This window comes from Rhododendron vialii, chromosome 12a (genome assembly GCF_030253575.1).
Source record: "Rhododendron vialii isolate Sample 1 chromosome 12a, ASM3025357v1".
NCBI lineage: Eukaryota > Viridiplantae > Streptophyta > Magnoliopsida > Ericales > Ericaceae > Rhododendron > Rhododendron vialii.
Window position 1 is genome coordinate 3,552,573 of NC_080568.1, and position 22,825 is coordinate 3,575,397.

Here is a 22,825-nt window from a genome sequence, read left to right on the forward strand (position 1 = left end):
GTGGGTGTACAAGGGGTCGGGTTATGCGATTTTGCCCGAGTGTTTTCTTGTACAAGTTATTCTCTCATAGTGAAGAACCGGTTCTCTCCCGTGGAGTAGGCATAATTTTGTCGAATCACGTAATTTTTTTGTGTTCTCTTCTATTTTCTTTCATCGCATTTTTATGGCTTATTGCTTTGGGATTGTGAGTTATTTCTGTTGAATCTCGGCACTGGTGCGCTAATTCCGCCGTTTCTCAACAGTGATTAGGGAGAAAAATACTGTAAAAGATAAACATGTATAATTAAAAAAAAAAATTAATTCCTCAAATGCACGTGACATTGCGATGTAGGTTACAATCACGATTTTAAGTACATCAGTTCAGGATATGCATAACGTAAACTTTTGCACACACATTGCGTGTACCACGACTTCTAGCCTCTCATTTTTTAAGGCCAAAAGTAACGTTTTATTAAAGGTGAAAAGGAAAAGAGAATTTCAACCAAATGTTGAAAATTGGAAAAATGACGGCTCAGGACGTACGTGTTTTAATAATTAATCGCCATTGACATTTGCAATATTAACAAATGTTTTCAGCATGTCTTTGGCGGGTATTAATTATCAAAACACGTCATTGGCTGTCATTTTCCCAATAAAATACAGTCAAATGAGAACAAAACCCAAACACTCAAAAGGAAAAAAACCCATAACACCTAAAGGCCTAAGCCCAAGAAACCCAAAACAAAACCCTAGAATTTTGACTTCTGTCTTATTGAAAGGCTCTAGAACAAGGAGGCTTTTAGACCAGAACATGGGCAAGCATATATCTCTGGCAATTAACTGGCCTTATTTTGCAAGCGATCAAACTAACTGGCCTTATTTTGGGGATGGAGGGGACGGATCATCTAGGATTCTTGGTCGGATCGTGATGCGATAGAATGGTGTATGCCGTTTGTGCCAGCGTGAAGAAGAAAAGGAAAACAGCAGCTATGAGCGAGAGAATCGCCCAAGGGTTCCTAAAATAGTTCTTCATGAGATACACACGCACTCGCCGCTCCTTCCAGTACCTATTCACCTTCCCATGCAACTCATACAGGCTGCTGTCCGGGTCAAGCGTTACATCCCTAGAGAGGGAATCAAAGAGCTTGAGCACGCCTTTGTCGCTGCCGATGGCATTCTTGATGATCCCTGCGGCGTGCAAGAGGCTAACGTCCTCGGCCCCTTGGATGATTTTGCTCATGAAGAAGATATAGGAGGTGACCTCGTTCCCCGCCTCAACATGGAACCGCTCGAAAGCAATGAGGTTGAGAAACGTAAACTCGGTAGTGTCGTCCAACACTATGGGCGGGAGACTCAGCACCCCGGCGCCTGTAAAGGAGATGTCATTCAGGCTTGCGCTCCTGCTTTTCTTGAATCGGATTCCGGCATCGCTGAGCTCCATCGCAGACCGGATGACCTCGTAATTGCCAGCTCCTCCCGTGCTCCTCCTCCTCTTGAATAGAAAGGCAATTCTCTCGCGGGTGTCTTCCATAAGGAGACTTGACCTGTACACGTCGAGTAAGTGCAAGCATTTGCCAATGCTGGAGTCGAGTGGGAACCAGGGGTTGGGGAAGCAGAATTCCCGAATGAGCTTGTTCACAAATTCCTCATGATCTTTGATTGCAATCTCCTCCTTCCAACCGTTGATCGCAATCTCCTTCCCCTTTCCCTATTAATAAAATATTAATTACTTTTGCAGATAAAAAAAAAAAACTAACAAAAGTTCATAAAAACAAAATCAAAAGTAATTTAGTGCGAATTGATGATCAATAAGGCGCGAGTTTTAATTCTTGTAGAGAAAATTTTGTGGTAATTAAGAAAAAATGAGTGCTAGCCGCTATAGGTACATACACACTTCAGACCCGTCTTGAATTCTAAAAAAAAAGATCCGAACAGCTCATTTTGTTTAAAATAGTTTGTTTAGCATTTCTGTAAAAAATTAACTCAATTTGATAAAATTTCGTAAACGTCTTACCCATATTGGGCTGAGTCGGTTTTCCGTAGTGTATTAAAATTTTGCAACCGAGGTGTTGTTCCTTGTGCAATGTGAAACTTCAGAAGAAGGAGATCGATCGATCAAATTAAAAACGAACAAAATGAAGGGAAAAAGATATATGAGATGATCATGATCACCTCAGTTCCCTCCTCCTTTTCAACAGCAACAAGCGTGGTGAGAAGAAGCATGGGGAGTTGATTTTCAAGCATCATCATGTCACGTCTGATATAAGGCACAACGTGGAGCTTCCCGTGCTTGCTAAAGATCGGATCATTTACAGAATAATCATCCATCTCCAGCGTTGAGGTACGTAGGACTTCGAGCATAAAACAGCCATCAAGAATCATCAGCACCAAGAACCGCTCGGTGTCAGCTTCCCAACGAGGATCGAGTGACTCGTAGGAGTCTTTCAGGCTTTGAGCGACTTCGGCCAGAGCCGCGTTGTAGTATGCAAGAGGCTTTCGGGACCTCTTTAGAAAATGGAGGAGAGCGCGGCGTTTGTGCTTCTCCATCTGCTCCAAGTGGGACTCCATGTGATGGTAAGGCCCGAACGAGACGAACTGAGGCTTGTAGGCGTAACTGTTCAAAACCGTGACGCCTTTCGGGACTTTGTATATGGATTGCTTGTTCCATTGCTGCATTTCTGCAGTTTCGGTTGTTGTCATTAGCTTCAATTCATCTTCTAATTGCATCGCCCAATTATTAAGTCTTTCTCCCATTTCCTCCTTAACCACTCCAGTACTCCAATCCACCCTATAAATAGTTCAAGCTAGTAAAACAGTAAAAGACACTCTTTTTTTTTGATAACCGAATATCCGGATCAGCTTACGCTCATCTCAACTAATTCCTTTTCCGACCAGTAAAAGACACATTACTTCAGCATTTTTTTTTCCCCTTTTTGTTGTTTCTTTCTCTCTCGCTAAACATTCAAGCAAGGGATTTGCATCTGTTTAAAACGGTTGTTTATTTTTAAAAATGAGCCCAAAATACAAAGCATATATTCTAAACCGACAAAAAACGGTTGTTTATTTTTAAAAAAATGATTTTTTTTGTTCGTTTCTTGCACAGACCAAAAGTTGGAGGATTAATGATTTTTTTTTATTCGTACAGTTAAAAAAATGATTTTTTATTAGTTTCTTTCTCTCTCCCTTGACATTCAAGTAAAGGATTCGAAAGAATTCGTCCTGCGCCTTTCTCTGAATCCAGATGTTTATTCCCAACAATTTACAACGAGATTTGCTAGTAGCACGCACAATTAATGTCTTAATCAATTAGGATCGGTTACATAAATCCGTATTTTTCATTGAGTTCTGTCGATGGCATTGTGTTCCGTAATATTCAATAAGCTTAGATCTTTGCGCACTACTGCTTTTAAAGTCAATTTCGGTCTACCTTTCCCCTTGGTGCTATCATCTACCGTAATTATATCACTCATTCTAATTACTGCGTCACAATAGACATGACCAAACCACTTTAGTCTTTGTTCTCTCATCTTAGTTTCTAATGGTGTTACTCTTGCTGTTCCACGAATGTTTTCGTTTCTAATTCAATCTCGCTAAGTCTGACTACACATCCATCATAACATTCTTATTCCGACTACACTCATCTGACTCACATGTTATTTCTTAGCAGCCCAATACTCTGTGCCATACAACCTTGCTGGCCTTAGAGCAAATTTTTTGTGCACACACTCATCCGACAATTTACGCAAATGTCAAATCACGTCAATTCTGTGCATGTGTTTTTTTCTGGGCGCATGCATGAGCTTCTGGACACAACACCCAACTCCATGGAACCTTCCGAATAAGCTCTAATAACCAGACGACATAAAAACCCCGATGTAAAGACATATAGAGGTTATTGCAACCAACACACAGCAAGTCAGAGAAATTTAAGATAGATAAACTTTGCCTTTGAGAAATAGGAGTATTGGCTTTCAGCTGTAGGAGTTAGACCGCCAAAAAAAGAGTGGGGGCAACCTAGGAAGCACAATCCCCTATTTTCAGTTTACATCGACAACTCAAATTGGTTAAGTAAACAGAACCGATCACATGTACGTATTCAAGGTGGGATACTTCAAGGAGTGGGAAATGACAAATTTCTAGTATCCGAGAGCAACAATTACTCAGTAATATTCACAAAGAAGTTGAAAAATGGCCACCTCCATACCAAGAAGAATCATCAGCTGCGGAAACTGTATTACCAGCACTTGTTTTGGCTCAACCTGGAAGCATATACCCCTGGCGGTAGCAGTTTCCAACTCCACGAGGACAAGATGGATCTGTTTTCACTGATTGTATAAAGCAACCCAAGTAACCGGAGAACCAGTTCTAACTGACCTAACATTGAACACAGATGGCATGGAACACTCCTTGCCCAAATACACTGACAAAAAGAGCAGGTCTGTACATTGGACGACCAAAAGAATTGTTGAGAAACTACTCGATTGCGTAAGTCTTCCCAATGAATAATAATGGCGTGTAGTATCGAAAAAGGAAGGCTCCCCTGCTATCTCCTTCGGCGCCACCAATCTGGTACTTTCAACCTCTGGCTTCTATGTACAGCAAGTTTGGCAGCAGGAACCTTGTGCTTTACCTGTCTCCAGATCATATTCACACCATCTTCTTTTTTTGGAGGATACTGGAATTCAAAGTGATGGGAGATGCTTTTCAGCCGTCTCCACATTTCCAGCCATCTCTCTTTCGGAAACTGCCGGAGCTGCGTAACCAGGTAACCTGGTTCTAATGCCTCCTTGACAGAGAAGAAAACTGAGAACTGGGTGTAGTCTAATTCGTCCTCATAGGGGAGCTCAATTTGGTCACTCACAATGACAGGAACACAGTGGCTCACAATAGCATCAAACAGACGGCAAGAGGAAGGGGTATCTCCGGCAGGATGCAGACAGAACTTTGATAAACGCATCCCTTCTGTGGACTGTGAATAACAAAAGAGAGAGAAAATGAGAGAACATAAGGTAACTACAATACTAAAAGGGCATGTTTGATTGACTCATTTTCAAGTGGGATTTGGTAAGAAAACCGTGGGAACCACATTTTCAGCTTGAGTGTAATATTAGTGGACAAATTACATATCCATCGAAGATTTGGCAATAGTAATCCCATACTCATCCTAGGGTATCGCATATCCACTTATTATTAGTTGGACGTATCAAACATAGCCTGAGGGGACTCACAGAGGCAACCTAACAATAGGAAATATCACTCTGTCGCGCACACCAAACAACAGAATTCCAGTACGAGTCGTGCAGAATGCAATAGATAAATGATTGACCTTCAAAATACTGGGGATGTGTAATTTAAGCCAGAATGCAATGAAGGGGAAGAGACAGCACTGGATTCAAAGACAGTGCTCTTTACAATTTGACCAGTTCACAAACAAGCCTTTTCATAGTGACTAACTACCAGTGGCCAAGCACAAGGGGAGGCACAGTTCAAAAAAAAAAAACCACACAAGGGGAGGCAGGGGCCATTCCCCTCTGAAAACCTTAAACTACTCTAAAATGAAAGCAAATAGGCAAGCACATTGTGATGCAAAAAGAATATTGATGAGTAAAAACCCACCAACAAGAAAGTTGATCAGGCAGAGGAGTCGCTAGTAATGTCCTTACCAACAGACTCTGGTTCTAAGTGAAGTGCACTTTCGAAGCCAGACAAAAAAAATAGCATTCTCAGCTCATTCATACAACTATAAATCATACCGCTTTTATGCTTTCTCCCGTTGCATGGCTGTTTTCATAGTGGACATCCTCGTAACCGACTAATATCTTTGCCAGTTTAGCGCGAACTTTTCCTTCCTGCAACAGTCCAGAGAATAAGAGAGATATTTTAGCTCCACCAGTCCTGAGAATAAGAGAGCTCTGTTCTAAATGGCGGCCGCCGAGGCCGCCTAGGCGCTTGGAGGTACCCTGCCACCACGCCAATACCCCTTGGCGTTTGATTTGGCGCCCAGGGAGGTTTGGCGGTGTTTGGCGGCCGCCTAGGCGGCCTTGGCGGTCTTGGCGGCCGCCTAGGCGGCCATGGCGGTCTCGGCGATTTGGCTCCCAGGGAGGTTTGGCAGTGTTTGGCGGCGGCCTTGGCGGTCTTGGCGGCATCATCGACGTCTTTGGAGGCCTTTGGCGGCCTAAAATGTATAGTATTAAACTAATGTAGATCAAGTTTTGGAAGGGTATGGAGGAGAAGAGTTAAAGAAATGAGATGAACTTTTAACTTGGCATTAGGGATCTCCGATTTCGTTTATTTCTACTTATTGTCTCATTCAATTTATTTGCTAGTTGCTACTACTTAATTTCATTTGGGTTTGTACATTAAACTTTGCATTATGGTTATGTAGAACTTTCAACTTGTATTATGGATACATAGAATATAGTTTGATTGGATAATGGTTTGTTAAAAAAAAAAAAAAAACGCCGAATTGCTTGGCAGTGCCTAGGCGGCTTGGCGCTTGGAGGTGGGTCTCCGCCCTACTAGCGCCAAGGGCCATTTAGAACATTGTAAGAGAGATATTTCAACCCTGAAAACCAACTTACATCTTTCCTCACAGTCGTCCCCTTGAAGAAAAGAAGTGTAGAACGAGACCCATATGGATCTGGAGGGTCATCATCAGTAAATGAATCCACAACATGCACGTATGGGGCCACCACATCTTTGTTCAAATTTGCCATGATTTTAGGGTAGCGGCCAAAATCTGCAACAATGAGAATAGATGCGTTCACCTCCTCCCGAAGATATCTGAAAGCATTTGGATGATTCATGGGAATTACATGGTCTCGGCCGGCTGACCTCTGCCAATAATTGGAATCCCTCAGAAATTTAAGCACATCAACCTGAAAAAAGAATCACCCATTCTCAGACTTTGTAGGGATACAAGTTGGAGAAACAGGGGCAGAGGGAGTGGCACATGATTCATTATCATGGTAATGTGGCCAAAGTGGTGCTGAGAACATTCAAAAAGACAATAACCTGCATTTAATAAATCGTTAATAAAAGGAGATCCTGAAGTGGATCAAAAGTTTTGGATTGTATAACAAAAAGACAGAGAAAGTAGTTAAAACATAAAATAAGCAGCAGAAAGCAACTCGACGATCCCATAGTCATGAAACAAACAAGTTTTTTCTCAAATAATTACACTTTGAAAGGTAGCCATCTAATCCAGCAGAAAGGCTCATTGCAAAGGGCTGCATTAGGCAATTAGAAATCTGATAACAAGCTATCAAACAGTTAAAAAAAAAAAACACCTCTTTGCTTTGAGTTGATACATCAAAGCACTAATTCAAACTGAACATTGCGTTTCTGTGATGGTCCGAGAATAGGAGCACATCATGTAACTGATTAGTTTAAACAAGGCTAACTGCGAGATGATATGACCCCTTCATTAACAATTCTCCTACTAGTTATAGACAACAAGAAGTGGCCATTAATCAGGTAAAATGTATAAAGAACAGGAGTTTAGTGTAAAATCAAGTCCTTATTCCTACTAGTAAGCCCCTCTAAAAGATGTCTCAGTGCCAGCAATAAATGCCTAGAATTCCCTTTTTAGCATGCCGCATTATTGTACTCCTTCCATTCTAATTTTTGTGAATTTCATTATAGGGCTGAATATGAAAATAAGATGGTTCTACCAAGTCTGAAAGAGAGTTATAGAGCAAGTGTAGAAGAAGGGTGTTCAGAGCGTGCTTAAACAAAGTAAAGAAGGCATAGCTTAGCTTTCTCATTGCAACCCAATTTCCAAGAGTCCAATCAGATGTCTTCTTTAGACTTTAACAATTTCAAACTGCATAAGTTTCATCATCAGGAGTCAAGACCCAGTCCACACAAAATACCTCACCGAAATCCAATTTCGTCACCTGCCTAATGTCTAATAAGCAGCTAAAGCCTCAAATCCTAGACGTACTCTAAGCCCAATTCATAACAGTTAGACCATGAATTTAGCAGACAAAATTGATGTACTTTGTCAGATACCAGTACAAAATTTGGATAAATTACTATCTAAATTTGGATTTGTATTCATGCCCAGGGAAGATCAAAACAAAACAGATTCACTTTACAGCAACCTAAACAGTATATACTATATAGCTCCCTGGACGGCTCTCGGTTCTTGAGCAATAGAGAACAAAATTTATTTCTAAAAAGCAGAACTTATGTGTGCTATTAACACAATAGATATTCCAATTCACAGTTCAAACCCTTTGCACCACAAAATTCTATCAACCAAAAAGGCAAGTGAGTAGTTAGACCATCGCCAGCCCTTACCCTGTTTTGATCAATATCTTGGTAATCCTAAGATTCCTAAAAATTCACTTGAATCCTTGACTTCAACCTATATCAGATTAAGTTTGCTCGTTATAGTATTCTTACCTTCATATCAAAGGAACCTTTTACTTAAATCTGAGCAACTTAGACTAAAAGGCTAAAAGCATTATAATGGCTGGAGATTCTCTAAGGCAACAAAACAATAAGTAGTTCCTAAGTCACATAATACGTACAGCTGCAAACGAACCGAGCTACTCGAGGCTCGAATAGTTTGGGCTTGGCTCGAATCGTTTAGTAATCAAGCCGAGCTCGAGCTTTGGGCCCGTTTAGTAAACAAGGCGAGCTTTAACACTCCAAAGCTCGGCTCAAAAAAGTAGGTTCGGCTGGTTTAGTAAATGAATCAGGCTCGGCTCGTTAAGGGCTTGGCTCAGCCAAGATCAAGCTCAAGTTTTTGGCTCGTTTATTAAACGATCCAAGCTCAAACACAACAAAGCTCAACTCGGCTCGTTTGCCGTCCTAAATTAATACGCGTGCGCATGCGTTAACGCAAGCGTGATATGGTCTTCTAAAAATATCCGAGATTACTAAAATTCGAGGACTGAGACCGCGAGCACTAAGCAAGGATTGGGAAAGGGAGCGGAGGGCCCGAATGGATGACGCCACTAAGCTTAACTAGTTCAAAATTCAAATCGCACAAGTGTATACCTGCAATTGGCGATCGATTTCGGTAGCCGGATCGGTCATGTTATGCCCGTGGGTATTAAAACTCAACGACGAGAAAAACGGCACGAAGAACACGTCGGCCGAGTCCGGATCCAAAACCCTTATCGCCTCGCGGGTCGGGTCCTCCCCCTCGCACAGCAGCGACGCCGTCATCCAGTACTCGGCGCTGTGCTGCTTCCTCAGACCGGACCTCCCCGGCCACGCCGGAAGAGTCCGCGCCGTCACCGGAGTCTCGTCGGAGCTCCGGCGATCCAGCATGCCCACGTTGAACCGCCTGGGGAGGTCGTACATGTAGACGCGGAGGGGGGATTCGGTGCGGCGGCAGGGCGCACTGGCGGTGATGTTGAGGAGGGGGTAGAAGTGGGAGCGGACGTCGAGGGTGCCGATGAAGACGGCGTAGGTGAGGGTGAGGATGAGGACGGCGATGAGAGAGAGGACTGTTTTTCCGAGCAGTTTCATTGCTCTCTCTCTAGGGTTTTTTTTTTACTCTCTCTCCTGTAGTCCTGTGCGTGGGTGTATGGACATGTCTGTATTGTCTGAACTGTCTTTCTTGTTTGATTGTGGTGAATGGGAGGGTAGGGGAGGGGACAACCGGACGAGTAAAGGAATTGTTCATGAATGCGTAAGTGACAGAAGATTGGATGATAAGGAACCGATTTTGTGCCGTTGGATTTTTATACTTTTTCGGTCAATCAAAGAAGAACCCAGTCTACCCACGCACAGATTTTTTTTTATCGGGTCCATCAAGAGTCCCACACAAATGATCTGAGCCGTTCATTAAATGTAAAACATTTTTTCAATGATCTTTATGAAAAATCAACTCAATCTAATACCTATAAGTTCTTGACCTAATCATCTAACTTTTCATTAAGATTTCAAGAAAATAAAAAATTAAATAATTGGATCGAGCACCTATAAGTATCTTATTAAGCTAATTTTTCACAGAAACTCTTGAAAAAGTGTTTGACATTCAATGAACGGCTCGGAGTGTTTATATGAGACTGTGGTGGGTCTCAAAAAAAATCTGTGCACAATCTATGTATGTAATATCTGTATGGACAGACTTTCTGATCAAAGAATGATCTCAGGGTGCTGTAGCCTGTAGAGCAACTCCGTTCTATACCGTCTTGAGCGACCGATTCGGATGTTCATCTCGACAATTGACGGTTTGAATTTTAATCGAGTGATAAATGATTTAGATTTGCATGCACTTAAATTCAATCCGAACAATCGATTGCCGAGTAAGCGGAACGGAGGTGCTCTACATTTTCTCATTGACTTTGGCATTCATTATCTATAATCCAATCTTGTGTCACTATCGCATTCATTTTCTAGCAACGGACGGTGTAGAGCGGGAGGCCCTCTACAACACCCCAATTCCCCAAACTTTATAACCAAGACAAGAGATGTCACAATCCAAATATTGTTACTACCCCACCGAACCAAATTGCGAAATAAATAAATTCTCTTGGGTTTTTTCTATTACTGTAATTTTAAGTAATTAGGTCAGTCTCTATGTGCACTTTAATTAATTTTTTTTTAAAGACAATATCAACCTTTAATAACAGGGTCCTAATTAAAGTCAGAGTGAAACTCTATATGAACCGATTCCAAAAAAGTTGATTACAGTTAAGAGGTTTCAACTTGAGCCTTTCTGAAAGTGCAAATTTCTAAGGCCTTGACCACCGGGCAAACTCGTTGGGATCAATATTTCTGTATTGTGACTTTAATTTTAAGTTGTATCTCTAATCGAATCAATTGTGATGTAAGTTTGTGAACTATTTTTCTTTCTTTAACAAGTTAAAAACGAACCTGGACATGGGTTTGTGAACTAATGCTTCGTTCCTTCTCGGATTCAAATGAACCTAGACATGGGTTTGTCCAGGTACCTCCCCAAAGAGTAAAGATAGAGAGAGGGGTTCGGTTTGGTGTTTTTAAAAAAAAATAAAGAAACAATATTTTTTGTGGAATAGTTTTAATATAGAGAGCCTGATGTAGTAGACATTTCGAAAGTGAGTAGCTAAAATAATAATGTGACTTTTTAAGATATAAATTGGTCCAAAATGCAGAGAGACTGATGCAAATGCTACAATGAAGGCTTTGAGCTAACCCCATGTTCTCTTCGTATATATAGATAATGGATGTGTATTGTGTAGAGGCGAAGTGTACTGTTGAGCTGAGAGTGTGGTGAGGCAGTGAGAGAAGTAGAGAACCTAGACTCATGAGAGAGGTCTTGTAAGAAGTGTTTGAGTAGAGATATGACATTTACTCTCGCTCCGCTCCAGCTCAATCCTCGCTCGAGGCTCCTGCTCATTATACTTGCTCTCGCAAATTTGAATACTGTAATTTGTTATGTTTTCGAGAGGCACTTACATGCTTTCACTCATGCTTGCATATAAGTGACTTTGCATATACTATGTATGCATTTTATATCTTTTACTTTTGTACAGGGAATTGAACACCCCTTGTGGTGTTAACCTCAATTTTGAGATTGACTCACACTGGTTTTTTCCAAACTACTCCTTCAATTATCTAAAGAAACTGCCAAGAAGGAAGAAAAAAAACTTCTAACCCCAAATTTCTTTCTCCCCTTTTTTTCTACTTTTACATCACATATACAAGATTTTTCTCTTTTTTTCATCTTTTGCAAGGGTTTGCACATGCACACACCAAAGGGCATCTAGGTACTATTTCACCTCATTTTGATGCATGTGATCGTCAATTTTGAGGCTCTTTCACACTTTAGTTTCCAAAAAATCAAAACCGACACCCTAAATTTTACCTCACTTTTTTACGCAAAATGCACACGCACCTGTAATTGGCGATCAATCTCAGTAGCCGGATTGGTCATGTCACGCCCATACTTATTAAAACTCAACGACGAAAAAAACGGCACAAAGAACACGTCGGCCAAATTTGGGTCCAAAACCCTAATTGCCTCTCGGGTCGGGTTCTCCCCTTCACTCAACAATGAGGCCATCATCCAGTACTCCACACTGTGCTGCTTCCCTAGCCCTAAATTCCTCGGCCACGTCGGCAGATCCCGCCACGTCATTGGAGTCTCATTGGATCTCCGGAGACTTAACATTCCGACGTTAAACCGGCGGGGGAGATCGTACATGTAGACCTTGAGCGGAGAGTCGGTGCAGCAGGGTTCAGAAGTGACGTTTAAGAGTGGGAAGAAATGCGACCTGAGGTCAACCGTTTCGATGAAGATGGAGTAGGTGAGGGTGAGGATCACGATGGATAGGAGGGAGAACATTGTTTTTCCAAGTACTTTCATTTTTCTCTCTCTCTTCTCTGGACATTCTTTGCTTCTCTCCCTACATTGATACACATACATTAGTGCCATGTACCTGTTTTTTTTTTTCCCTGCAAAAGAAAAGATTCGGAGACAAGAATCCAAAAATATTGGCTGGATAGTTAGTTAAGGATTTACTCTCGCACAAGGTCTCAGGTGATTCTTGAGACTATCTCATTTGATAGTAAATATGAGAAAAATGCGCGTGGACGCAAACTGACCCGACACACTTTTCATTACGCAAAAAACCAAAAAGGAGTAGGAGACAAAGAAAGGAATTGTGAGATAATAATGAATGAAAAGGGTGAAAGAAGATTGAATGATAAGGAAAGGATTACGTGCCGTTGGATTTATATACTTTTTAGTCAAATCAAGAGGTTGAGAGCTGCCTCACGCAAATATATTCCTAAAGCCATTAACCAAATTGTCACCCTCATTTTATCTTTTTGGATCGTTAAATTGTCACATTCCAAATAACGAAATTATACCAACAAGCCAAAATTGAAAATTTGATAAAGATTCTCGTGTTACTAATATTTATGATTCTATATTTGTTTTTGTTATAATGTAAGTACCTTAGCTCTTCGTTCCGATTGGTGAATTTGTTTTAAAATACAATTAAGCTTAAAAATTCGTCGGTGATCTAATTAAAAATGCACCAATGGGTAAAAAAACCTGCTTAAATTTGTGGTCAATTCTCTTGTTACATTATGTACGTAAGATTATCCAAATCTTCAATGTGTTTGGCATGCTTGGTTTTTTCAAACTATGTGACATCATCGAAAACATTACTATTATATAGTTTAAAATTTATGTAGGTGTAACTAACATGACTTGATTCCGAGGGGTTGGCTGGGTGGTTTTAATTTGGAATTTAGGTTGTGTTCATTTTGGGTTTTGAGGAAAATTTTTGGAGTAATGAGTGGAGAGAGGTAGATAGAAAAATGAAAGTAAAAATCGAAGAGAAATTTATTGGGAACCATGCGCAGAGAGAAAAATTTAGATCTAGATACCCAAATCGAATATGATCTAAGGTTTCGGGTTTGATTCTCCTTACACGCAACTCTTGGAGCCATCTCACCCCCACGCATAAGCGTTTGAAACAGCTATGGGAAGGACTGTAAGGATTAATTCGAGATGCGCGCAAGTTGACCTGGGACATCATGCATTCCCAAAAAAAACATGACTTGGTCCTGTATGATACGTTATTGCATCAGACTAATATTCCGCGACACAGTGGAGTATTGTGCATTAACATACAATTTTTGTATGAGCGTTGACAAAACACTTCTATACAGGAAGACAAATAATACTACTCCTATGTTTTTATCTTTTCTCAAATTTGTCTTATTGACCTCTCAAAAGTATATATACTATATAAAGGTTGCCAAAAAAATTAGTCTTAATTTGTACATTAATCTAGATTAATTTTAGGGGTGAGAAACTAGGCAAACGAGCCGGTCTCAAATGTGCTTTAATCAAGCTAAACACGAGCCGATCTTGAAGAGCTTGCATTTTTCATACTCCGTATCGTAAGCCGAACGAGCCGAATGGTAGCTTGCTTGAGCTAGCTTGGTTTGAAATCTTAACGAGCTTTCATATAATGTGCAAGCTTAATTTGTTTGTGTAACAAATCAATCTTGAGTAAGCTTTTAACGACTGAAACACGAGCTCAAACTCGAATAGCTTTGTTCATTTGACAGATGATGATAACCCAGTTCAATTTTTTATGACAAAATGAGAACATCCTTTATATAAAAACAGTATAAAATACATGAGAGTTCAACAAAAATTTCATCATTAAGATAACATACCAAAAGCAAATAAGGATAAACGTTACTTTCCCATCACCCACCAAGCAAGAGCCTCCACCAACAACTCTTGACAAAACATTAGCAACCTCCTTCAAAAAGTCTCGAACTAAAAGGAAATGAGGAATCAACAAGAACTCCTATACATGTCGAAAGTAGATGAAGGGTCCACTTCGAATGAAGCCACTATGACTTGCAGAGAGGAAGGAAGATGTCACAACCACGTCGAAATAATAAAATATAGAAATCACTAACCGCAATCGAGATAACGTTGCTGAGAGACTTGAAAAAAATATGGTTTATTGCAACTGTCTTCGATTACGTGCTCATGGTTAATTGATTTACGATCATTTTCATTGTATACCCATAGATGATCATGATCAATGCAAAATTTGAGAGGGCTCAAGAAAGGAAAGTGTTACATTTGGTTATTTTCCTCGTATAAAAGGTCATTTGGTTATTTTCCTCGTATAAAAGGTCCTCTTCGGTTATGAGATTAAACTCTTCTCTCTCTCTCTCTCTCTCTCTCTCTCTCTCTCTCTCTCTCTCTCTCTCTCTCTCTCTCTCTCTCTCTCTCTCTCTCTCTCTCTCGGGGTAAGTACAAATAAAATAAGAATCATTAACCGCAATCCAGATAAAGTTGTTGAGGGGCTTGAAAAAGATATGGTTTCATTATCCATCTAACTCTTGCTTTTTCGGATTCATTAGTTGAACCCATTCACTTCGTATAAGCTTATATCCAGAATCTCAATCATGTAAAAAATCACATTTGTCGGATACACATATATAGAGTAATTATGAAACACATCTACCTTGGGCAAAAAAAACAGAATGATGCACTCGACCAAAACCAATTTATTTCAAGAAAAACCGTGTTAGGATTAACTCAATCTGTGGCGTAATTGTAGTTCTCGACGAGCTCCACAAGGTCAACGGGCCTTTTTTATCATCAAAATGGATCCCGGATGTACCCAAACACTAAAAAAATTGAACTGGCCCAGTTAAATCTCCAAGATAGTTGAATCGAGCCTACAACAAAATCTCCCGAAATGGAGAAAGGACCCCCTCCCTTTCTTTATTGGGCTCAAGAAAACAAGTGACAAGGCCGGAAGGTAGGTTCATTCGGTTTTCGAAGCCCGTGGGTCGAAAAAACAACTCATGGGCCGTAAAAAGCCCAGCCCATCGAACGAGCTCTCAAAAAATTAGGGTTTAATCCTTGCTACATTTATAAAACCAAGTACTGCTTGAACCATCAGCGTAGTACTCCGGGCTCGTATTGGCGCAGAAGCAGCTACCATGGTAATCTCTCTCTCTCTCTGTAGATTCCGTTTTGTTCTTCTTCTGATTTCGAGCTGTAATGCATTTTTCTAAGCGCTTCCATTTTACTTCGTTTTTCTTTCAGGTGAAATACTCAAAAGAGCCTGATAACCCCACAAAATGTTAGTGCTTCATTTTTTTATTTTATTTTTTATATCAACGATCTGTTATCTGTTCTTTTCCCTTACATTTGATCTGCAGCTGGTTTTGTATTTCGATTGTGGAGTTGGTTTTGATCTTGTGCTATTTTATCACTGTTTTCTGTGCGTGTTAAAGGAGGAATATGAACGTAGTTTTTAATTTAGATGGAGCGTAGTGTGTTGAACTCTAAATAGGGCTAATTATAGAGCCGAGTAAGCTTGGTTTGGAATCTTCACTGGGTTTAAAGATATGTTAAAACTAGGCTTGTTTGTCTGTTGAGCCGATCTTAAATGAGCTTTAATTGAGTCCATCACGAACTGATCTTGATTAATTTGAATTTTTCACGCATCATAAGCTGAACGAGTTGAGTGGTAGCTTGAGTTTTAGTTTGAAAGGTTCTCGAACGAGCTCGGGAGGAATTGTCATCAGGAGTTCACACTCAATTAGCTTGGTTCGGTTATCGATGTAACTCTAAAATCTAAATGAACTTGGAATAAGTATCCATCTGCTTGAGCTAGCTTGCAAGTTCTATTTGACTACTGTTGGATGTCACTCAGCTGGATGCTTCAATTAGTTGTCATTTTGGGAACAAATATGGGTACACAATCTAAGTCAGTGATATATTGCCACATGTGGTCATATATAGCAGCCCGCTTTACTTTCTGTCTTTGCACGTCATCTTGATGTTTCCAAAACACTACATACGTAGTTTTTGTATCCTTGTTCACGTTTTGTTCTTATTGCGTCTTGTGTTGCCTCTTTTTTACAGCCTGCAAAGCCCGGGGTTCAGATCTCAGGGTTCATTTTAAGGTATACTGCTCTTAATGTTGTTGCCCTTCAGTTTTCCTGTATTTATGTGAATGTATATGATTTGTTTTTAATCCTTATGCATTAGATGTTGATGGAGAAAATAGATATGTATATTTACTTCTAGTGGACAATGATCTATGGTGCTCTAGATTATTCTGTTAGCGCAGCCTTATGATTGTAATGAATAGCTAAAGTGCTTTGGATGTTGTTTCTGCTTTGTCTTAGATTTGGATAACCTGATGAAAAAAGCAGGGGCCTGTTGCCTTTTTGTGAACAGGTCTCTCGTAAACTTCAGGGAAATCAATTTTACATTGTTCTTGGGTGAACCTCTTGACAATAAAGGACAGAAGGTTCAGTAAACGATGTTACATTATTAACCTTTTATAATAGAAGTATGATTTGAAATGATTTTAACCGCTCTCTAAACTGGGAATAGCGGTAGCTGATGTTAGAGGTTTAAATATACATGCTATCCTCTTTTCCCTGTTAAAATGATTAATGAATTTAATTCGTTGTAAGAGGAAGTAGACAAAATATCAACACAAGCATCTATCCTCCAGGATCAAATCAAACACTATATGACATGTTCTTGTCGTTGATGTACTAGATGATGATAGAGAAGGTAATTATGTATGTTATTTCTAGTGAATGATCTATGGTGCCCAGGATTGTTCTGGTAGCACAGCCTTATGTTTTGAATAGCTAAAAAGTGCGTTGAATGTTGATTTTGTTTCATCTTATGATGGATAACCTGATGAAAAAAGCAGGGGCCTGTTGCCTTTTTGTGAACTGGTCTCTCGTAAACTTCAGGGAAATCAATTTAAATTGTTATTGGGTGAACCTCTCAATAGGAAATGACAGAAGGTTCAGTAAACGATGTTACATGATAAAATTATGATTTGAAATGATATTAACATCTCTCTAAACTGGTTAAATAGCGTTAGCTGGTGTTGGAGAGTTAAATATACGTGCTATCTTGTTTTTACCTGTTAAAATGGCTGTTGAATTTTTCTCTTTGGAGAAGATAGTTGAGGATATATTAAGACAGTTATCAGTCGGAAACAAAGCAAGCTTATTGTATTTGTGTGTGATGTGGATATCTGCTAGGCATTTGGCATTGGCTAATTGTAGCTAAAGTGCTTTGAATGTTGATTTTGTTAAGTCTTAGAATCGAAAAACCTGATGAAAAAAGCAGGGGCCTGTTGCCTTCTTGTGAACTGGTCTCTCGTAAACTTCAGGGAAATCAATTTAAATTGTTATTGGGTGAACCTCTCGATAGGAAATGACAGAAGGTTCAGTAAACGATGTTACATTATAAAATTATGATATGAAATGATTTTAACATCTCTCTAAACTCGTAAAATAGCGTTAGCTGGTGTTGGAGAGTTAAATATACGTGCTATCTTGTTTTTTGCCTGTTAAAATGGCTGTTGAATTTCTCTTTGGAGAAGATAGTAGAGAATATATTAAGACACAGTTATCTATCGGAAACAAAGCAAGCTTATTGTATTTGTGTGTGATGTGGATATCTGCTAGGCATTTGGCATTGGCTAATTGTAGCTAAAGTGCTTTGAATGTTGATTTTGTTTTGTCTTAGAATAGAAAAACCTGATGAAAAAAGCAGGGGCCTGTTGCCTTCTTGTGAACTGGTCTCTCGTAAACTTCAGGGAAATCAATTTACAATGTTATTGGGTGAACCTCTCGATAGCAAATGACAGAAGGTTCAGTAAATGATGTTACATGATAAAAGTATATTATTTTCAATCCGTGATAAAACTATAATTTGAAATGATTTTAACCTCTCTAACCTAGTAAAATAGCTTTAGCTGGTGTTGGAGAGTTACATATACGCGCTCCTTTTTTTTTCCCTGTTAAAATGGCTGTTGAATTTTTTTTTCTTTGTAGAAGTAGATAAAATGTTAAAACAAGCTCTACTTCCATTAGAAAGCGCAACTTTACGTGTTTAGAAAACGCAATTACTCTGATCAAAAAACAAAGAAAGCTGCAATTACTCGTCAATCTTGATCATGGTTCTTGTTCATTTGGGACTTCGTCATAGTCATTTTGTCTTAGAGATCACCTCAACATATTTCTTTTCTTGCCACAAATGATTTAGCTGTCATGATATTCAGCCCTACTTCCATTGCAAGTTTCTAAAATTCACCACTTTTTATTGTCTGAATAGAACACAAGGGAGACAGCGCATGCCATTAGGAAGCTGCCTTTGATCAAGGCTAAGAGGTACTTAGAGGACGTTTTGGCTCACAAGCAGGCCATACCATTCACACGTTTTTGTCGGGGCGTAGGACGAACCGCTCAGGCAAAGAACAGGCATTCAAATGGACAAGGACGTTGGCCTGCAAAATCTGCAAAATTCATTCTTGACTTGCTTAAAAATGCTGAGAGTAATGCCGAGGTACTACCCCCCTTTTGGTACTCATTGCCATATACCTCTCCCTCAGTTGCTTCATTTTGATTCATTTGGTCCAGGTGAAAGGTCTCGATGTGGAAACCCTTTTCATATCTCACATTCAAGTTAATCAGGCACAGAAGCAGAGACGCCGCACTTACCGTGCTCATGGAAGAATCAACCGTATGTTTGATTTTATTTTATTTTTTCTGTTTCTTTCATATAATTATCTGCAATAAATTCCTTTTCTGTGTGTTTTCTGATCTCTTTTGTGCTGTTGATACTACTTTTCTAGCTTAATACTAACCAGAATATGTTACTTATGTTGGCAGCCTACATGTCATCACCATGCCATATCGAGTTGACCTTGTCCGAGAAGGAAGAGCCCGTTAAAAAGGAGGTAGGCCGATATATTGTTTTCAGCGATCTAGAAACGCAAACCCTAAGGCTTATATTGGCAGCCTAAATTATGCATCGTCATTTGTTTTAATTTCTCTTACACTTTTTGCAGCCTGAATCTCAGTTGGCAACTGGCAAATCCAGAAAGTCTCATACTCTTCGAAGCGGTGCATCATCTTAAACGGCTTTGACAAGATTAGCAGTTGAAGTTTTTCCGAGTCTTTTCACAGCTCGTCTATCAGTTCTTTGGAAGACATTTGTTCCTTTTTGTTGAGTTGATCTTTTACTTTTTTGAGCGTCTGGATCCCTTGTTTTGTTACCTGAAAAGTGATTTTTGTTGTAGACTTTTGGAGGAAAAAGAGTACAGTTATTTTGCGAGCAATGCTCTTTGAAAATGCTGTATGTTTTTGTTGTTTCAATGGAGAACGAGTATTGAAAATGAAAGGTTGTGCGGTGTTCCAAGAGAAAGGGGCTGCTTGTGTTATCGTTTGTCATGTGGTGCAAGAATGGGAGGAGGCGGGCTAGCTGCTGTCCCTTTTAAGGGGCAGCAGCCTGCTGTCCCGGCTGAGCAGGACCCGCTCTGGTCTTGTTCCAATGATTGGAAATGTTCGCTTCATAGAGATCGTCGAGTAGAACAAGTGTACCAAAAATCAGCTTAATCGGAAATCATTAAATATCTGATCGGAACATTTTTATCTTGAAAAGAATGAATCCAAAACATTGGATTAAATCCAGTGGAACCCATTATTATCAAGTTATATGTATTCCGATCAGACACTTAATAATATCTGATTGAGCTGATTTTTGATACACTTGTTCTGTTCGACGAGCTTTACGAAGTGAACGTTTTTTATCATCAGAATGAGACTGGAGCAAGCCCCGCTTGGTTAGGACAACAAGCTGCTGCCCCTTAAAAGGACAACAGCTCTCCCGCCTCCGCAAGAATGTTCCCCACTAGAAATGGGAGACCCATTGTCGAGTATGGACGGGTTCAAATGAGTCAATACTCATGCTATCCCCTAACGGCTTGTTTGGATGCCGGATTTGTGAAGCGCCCGAATTTTATCTGTAGCTTCTCCTCATCTCCGGTGTTTAGGAGGGCAAAAGCACACCCGGATTTGCTTCCTGGATTTGGCGAGATGGGATTACAAATTGTCCTTTAGGTGGATTAGCCAACGACAGGGGTGAAGAGGGGTGGTGGTTGACCCTTCTACCCTTGAAATCTCTCTTTCACAAATACCAAATCAGACCACCCAAAAAATTCTCCAAGTCCAATTGCAGAAATTTTTCATCTTGAAAACCCTAAAAAAATGGAAACCTTACCTAATCAGAAAATTTTGAACTCCATTCGCTGGATTGTGAGACAATTGAATTCGCCAGAGACATTAACATTAACAACTGTAGCAGTTGCCGTCGATGAAGAAAGAAACAGCTGGACGCTGGCTGGAGAAGATGCATTGTAACCCAAAAGGGCCAAAACGACTGGACGCTGTGAGATGTGTTGTAGCTGAAATGATTGGTTGAGAGAGAGAGAGACAGGTGGACGCGAAGATGGAGAGGAAGATGAACCGGTGGTCGTTGTTTACAAGAGATGAGAGAAAATTATATGGTGTAACACATGTTCAATACACACCTTCCCAAACTTGGATCCAAAAATATAAAAAAAAAACATTCTCAAACTGTGGGCAATTAAAGTATGAGGGTAATTAAGTCTTTTGATAACTTATTCCATCATATCCACCTTCCATATCATCCTTCTCAAACAATTATCTAAATACCTCATTATAAATCCACCATTCTTAAGCGGTGAGACCACATGTTAAGAAACTTTCGATATACCAGGGATACTAAATCTCATGGTATCCCTTGCGGTCCGTTTCTCATTTTTCGGTCATTTTTCGTTCACATTTGGATGATCGGCTCCGTTCATTTTGTATAGTTCTGTGAGGACCATAATCATACCCAAAAATTGTGTTCGTCGGACTTTATTTAATACATAATCGGCACACGTGAAAATTAAAGAAAATCAAAACTAAGTCCAAAAACACACTAAATCAAAACCCAATTTTAGTTTTTTTGCGATTTTCACTTGTGTCGATCATGTATCAAATAAAGTCCGATGAACACAATTTTTTGAAAGATTATAGTCTTTGCCAAATTCTACAAAATGAACGGAGCCGATCATCCAAATGTGATCGGAAAATGGCCGAAAAATGAGAAACGGACCGGAAGGGATACCATAGGGCTTGGTATCCCCGGTATACCTAAAAGTTTCTCCACCCATCATTACATATACACTCTCAAATTCACCTTCACTTTATATCCATTCAAAACGAATCCTCCGTCCAAACGGACCGTAAGAGACAGCAGGGTCCCCTGGCTTGATCAACTTCACACCCAATGATTTGAGTTGGCCGTTTTGTACGCCTTGATGCGTGAGCTGCGTAAGTGTATTGCATTTATTTTTAAAATAAGGCAGTTTTTTTATGAACTTAACTTAAATTTGAAAATTTGTTTTTATTTAAATTTTTTTTATTAATTCGCCTCAACGAGAGGAATTAAAAAATTTTACTTTTCCCTTTGTATTTCGAGAAATAACCATTTTTTAACGCAAAAAGTGACCCTTTTTTTTTTGCTAAAAAATGGTTATTTCTTTAAATACTTGCGTAAAAAAAATTTACTTTTCCGATTTCTCTTGTCGTAACCCACAAAAATTTGGCTTAAAACTAACAAATACAAAAAATATTTAAATAAGGACAAAATTCTCAAATTTAAGTTAAGTTCATAAGAACGCAGCCTAATACACTGTTAGACTTTAATTGTCAATTAATCTCAAAATAAACTTGTGTAAAAAGAGGAAAAAGAAGTAAAAATTACTCGAGGAAAAAATGTAGAGTCCTGCTATACACACAGACAATCGTGCACAGATTGTGCACAGATTTTGTTGTGGGGCCCACCACGGGTCCTACACAAATCATCCGAGCCGTTCATTAAATGTAAAATATTTTTTTGAGAGTCCCCGTAAAAAATAAGCTCAATCTGATACCTATAGGTGCTTCATCCAACCATCTAACTTTTCATTCAGATTTCCGGATAATAAAAAGTTATATGGTTGGATCGAGTACTTATAGGTATCGGATTGCGCTTATTTTTTTTATGGAGACCCTTGAAAAAATGTTTTACATTTAATGAACGGCTCGGATGATTTGTGTGGGACCCGTGGTGGGCCCCACAATAAAATCTGTGCACAGATTGTATGTGTGTGTAGACTTTCTGAAAAATGTAAGATGAAATGTAATCGAAAAAGCTAGGGACGCCAAGGAGAAACCGATGGTGCACCGACCATTTTACGGGGCTGACTCCGGATTTCGCATGGATGATCCGAACTGTTCTTATAAAAAAAAATTTAAAGACCGAGTGAACTTGAGAAAAAATCAGCTCAATCCAATATGTGTAGGCGCTCGATTGAGTTGATTTTTCACAAGTCCACTTAATTTTTTATTTTAAAATTATTGAACAACTCGAATCATCCGCACTGGATTAAAGTGAGCCCCGCTTGACAATAGGTGTTCGTTAGGTGTTCCTAGACCGTAGCAGCTCTCGTGCTTAATACTAGTACTGTATCATTTG

At 39.6% G+C, this 22,825-nt stretch overlaps 3 protein-coding genes and 4 non-coding genes across 9 annotated transcripts; 5 read left to right on the forward strand and 2 right to left on the reverse strand.

Moving 5' to 3' along the window:
* Positions 1-794: 794 nt before the first annotated feature.
* LOC131311032 (UPF0481 protein At3g47200-like) lies at positions 795-2,774 on the reverse strand. Its single transcript, XM_058338347.1, has 2 exons — positions 2,152-2,774; positions 795-1,645 (listed from the first exon to the last, which is right to left on the reverse strand). Exons 1-2 carry the CDS (start codon positions 2,731-2,733, stop codon positions 881-883), a joined length of 1,347 nt encoding a protein of 448 aa, XP_058194330.1. The 5' UTR covers positions 2,734-2,774; the 3' UTR covers positions 795-880.
* A 1,114-nt stretch (positions 2,775-3,888) lies between these two features.
* Positions 3,889-12,586, reverse strand: LOC131311313 (probable arabinosyltransferase ARAD1). 3 transcript variants are annotated; one of them, XM_058338717.1, is made up of 4 exons: positions 11,819-12,586; positions 6,747-6,857; positions 5,733-5,828; positions 3,889-4,948 (listed from the first exon to the last, which is right to left on the reverse strand). In XM_058338717.1, the coding sequence occupies exons 1-4, from the start codon at positions 12,356-12,358 to the stop codon at positions 4,523-4,525; spliced, it is 1,173 nt and encodes a 390-aa protein (XP_058194700.1). In that variant the 5' UTR covers positions 12,359-12,586; the 3' UTR covers positions 3,889-4,522. The 3 variants fall into 3 exon arrangements, with proteins under 3 accessions (XP_058194700.1, XP_058194698.1, XP_058194699.1); XM_058338715.1 differs by having other exon boundaries at positions 6,561-6,857; positions 11,819-12,576; XM_058338716.1 differs by lacking the exon at positions 11,819-12,586 and adding an exon at positions 8,989-9,621 and having other exon boundaries at positions 6,561-6,857.
* A 2,759-nt stretch (positions 12,587-15,345) lies between these two features.
* Positions 15,346-19,663, forward strand: LOC131310943 (large ribosomal subunit protein uL22y). Its single transcript, XM_058338220.1, has 7 exons — positions 15,346-15,417; positions 15,521-15,557; positions 16,346-16,386; positions 18,572-18,802; positions 18,877-18,979; positions 19,129-19,196; positions 19,308-19,663. The coding sequence occupies exons 1-7, from the start codon at positions 15,415-15,417 to the stop codon at positions 19,374-19,376; spliced, it is 552 nt and encodes a 183-aa protein (XP_058194203.1). The 5' UTR covers positions 15,346-15,414; the 3' UTR covers positions 19,377-19,663.
* On the forward strand, positions 16,629-16,759 carry LOC131312198 (small nucleolar RNA snoR74). Its single transcript, XR_009195770.1, has one exon. It is a non-coding gene; the product is annotated as a small nucleolar RNA snoR74 (small nucleolar RNA).
* On the forward strand, positions 17,144-17,273 carry LOC131312200 (small nucleolar RNA snoR74). Its single transcript, XR_009195772.1, has one exon. It is a non-coding gene; the product is annotated as a small nucleolar RNA snoR74 (small nucleolar RNA).
* LOC131312199 (small nucleolar RNA snoR74) lies at positions 17,572-17,701 on the forward strand. The gene has a single exon (XR_009195771.1). It is a non-coding gene; the product is annotated as a small nucleolar RNA snoR74 (small nucleolar RNA).
* LOC131312201 (small nucleolar RNA snoR74) lies at positions 18,001-18,130 on the forward strand. Its single transcript, XR_009195773.1, has one exon. It is a non-coding gene; the product is annotated as a small nucleolar RNA snoR74 (small nucleolar RNA).
* Positions 19,664-22,825: the final 3,162 nt, after the last annotated feature.

Bases quoted from the DNA above. Each gene is read 5' to 3' on its own strand.
- LOC131311032 (XM_058338347.1), bottom strand. From the start codon at position 2,733: ATGGGAGAAAGACTTAATAATTGGGCGATGCAATTAGAAGATGAATTG. The intron at 1,646-2,151 runs GTGATCATGATC...TGGAAGGAGGAG, and splicing joins AAAAGGAGGAGGGAACTGAG to ATTGCAATCAAAGATCATGA.
- LOC131311313 (XM_058338715.1), bottom strand. From the start codon at position 12,358: ATGGCACTAATGTATGTGTATCAATGTAGGGAGAGAAGCAAAGAATGT. The intron at 6,858-11,818 runs GTGCGTGTGCAT...TTCTTTTTTCAG, and splicing joins AGATTGATCGCCAATTACAG to GTTGATGTGCTTAAATTTCT. The intron at 5,829-6,560 runs GTAAGTTGGTTT...GGACTGTTGCAG, and splicing joins GGACGACTGTGAGGAAAGAT to GAAGGAAAAGTTCGCGCTAA.
- LOC131310943 (XM_058338220.1), top strand. The intron at 18,980-19,128 runs GTATGTTTGATT...TTATGTTGGCAG, and splicing joins TGCTCATGGAAGAATCAACC to CCTACATGTCATCACCATGC. The intron at 19,197-19,307 runs GTAGGCCGATAT...CACTTTTTGCAG, and splicing joins AAGAGCCCGTTAAAAAGGAG to CCTGAATCTCAGTTGGCAAC.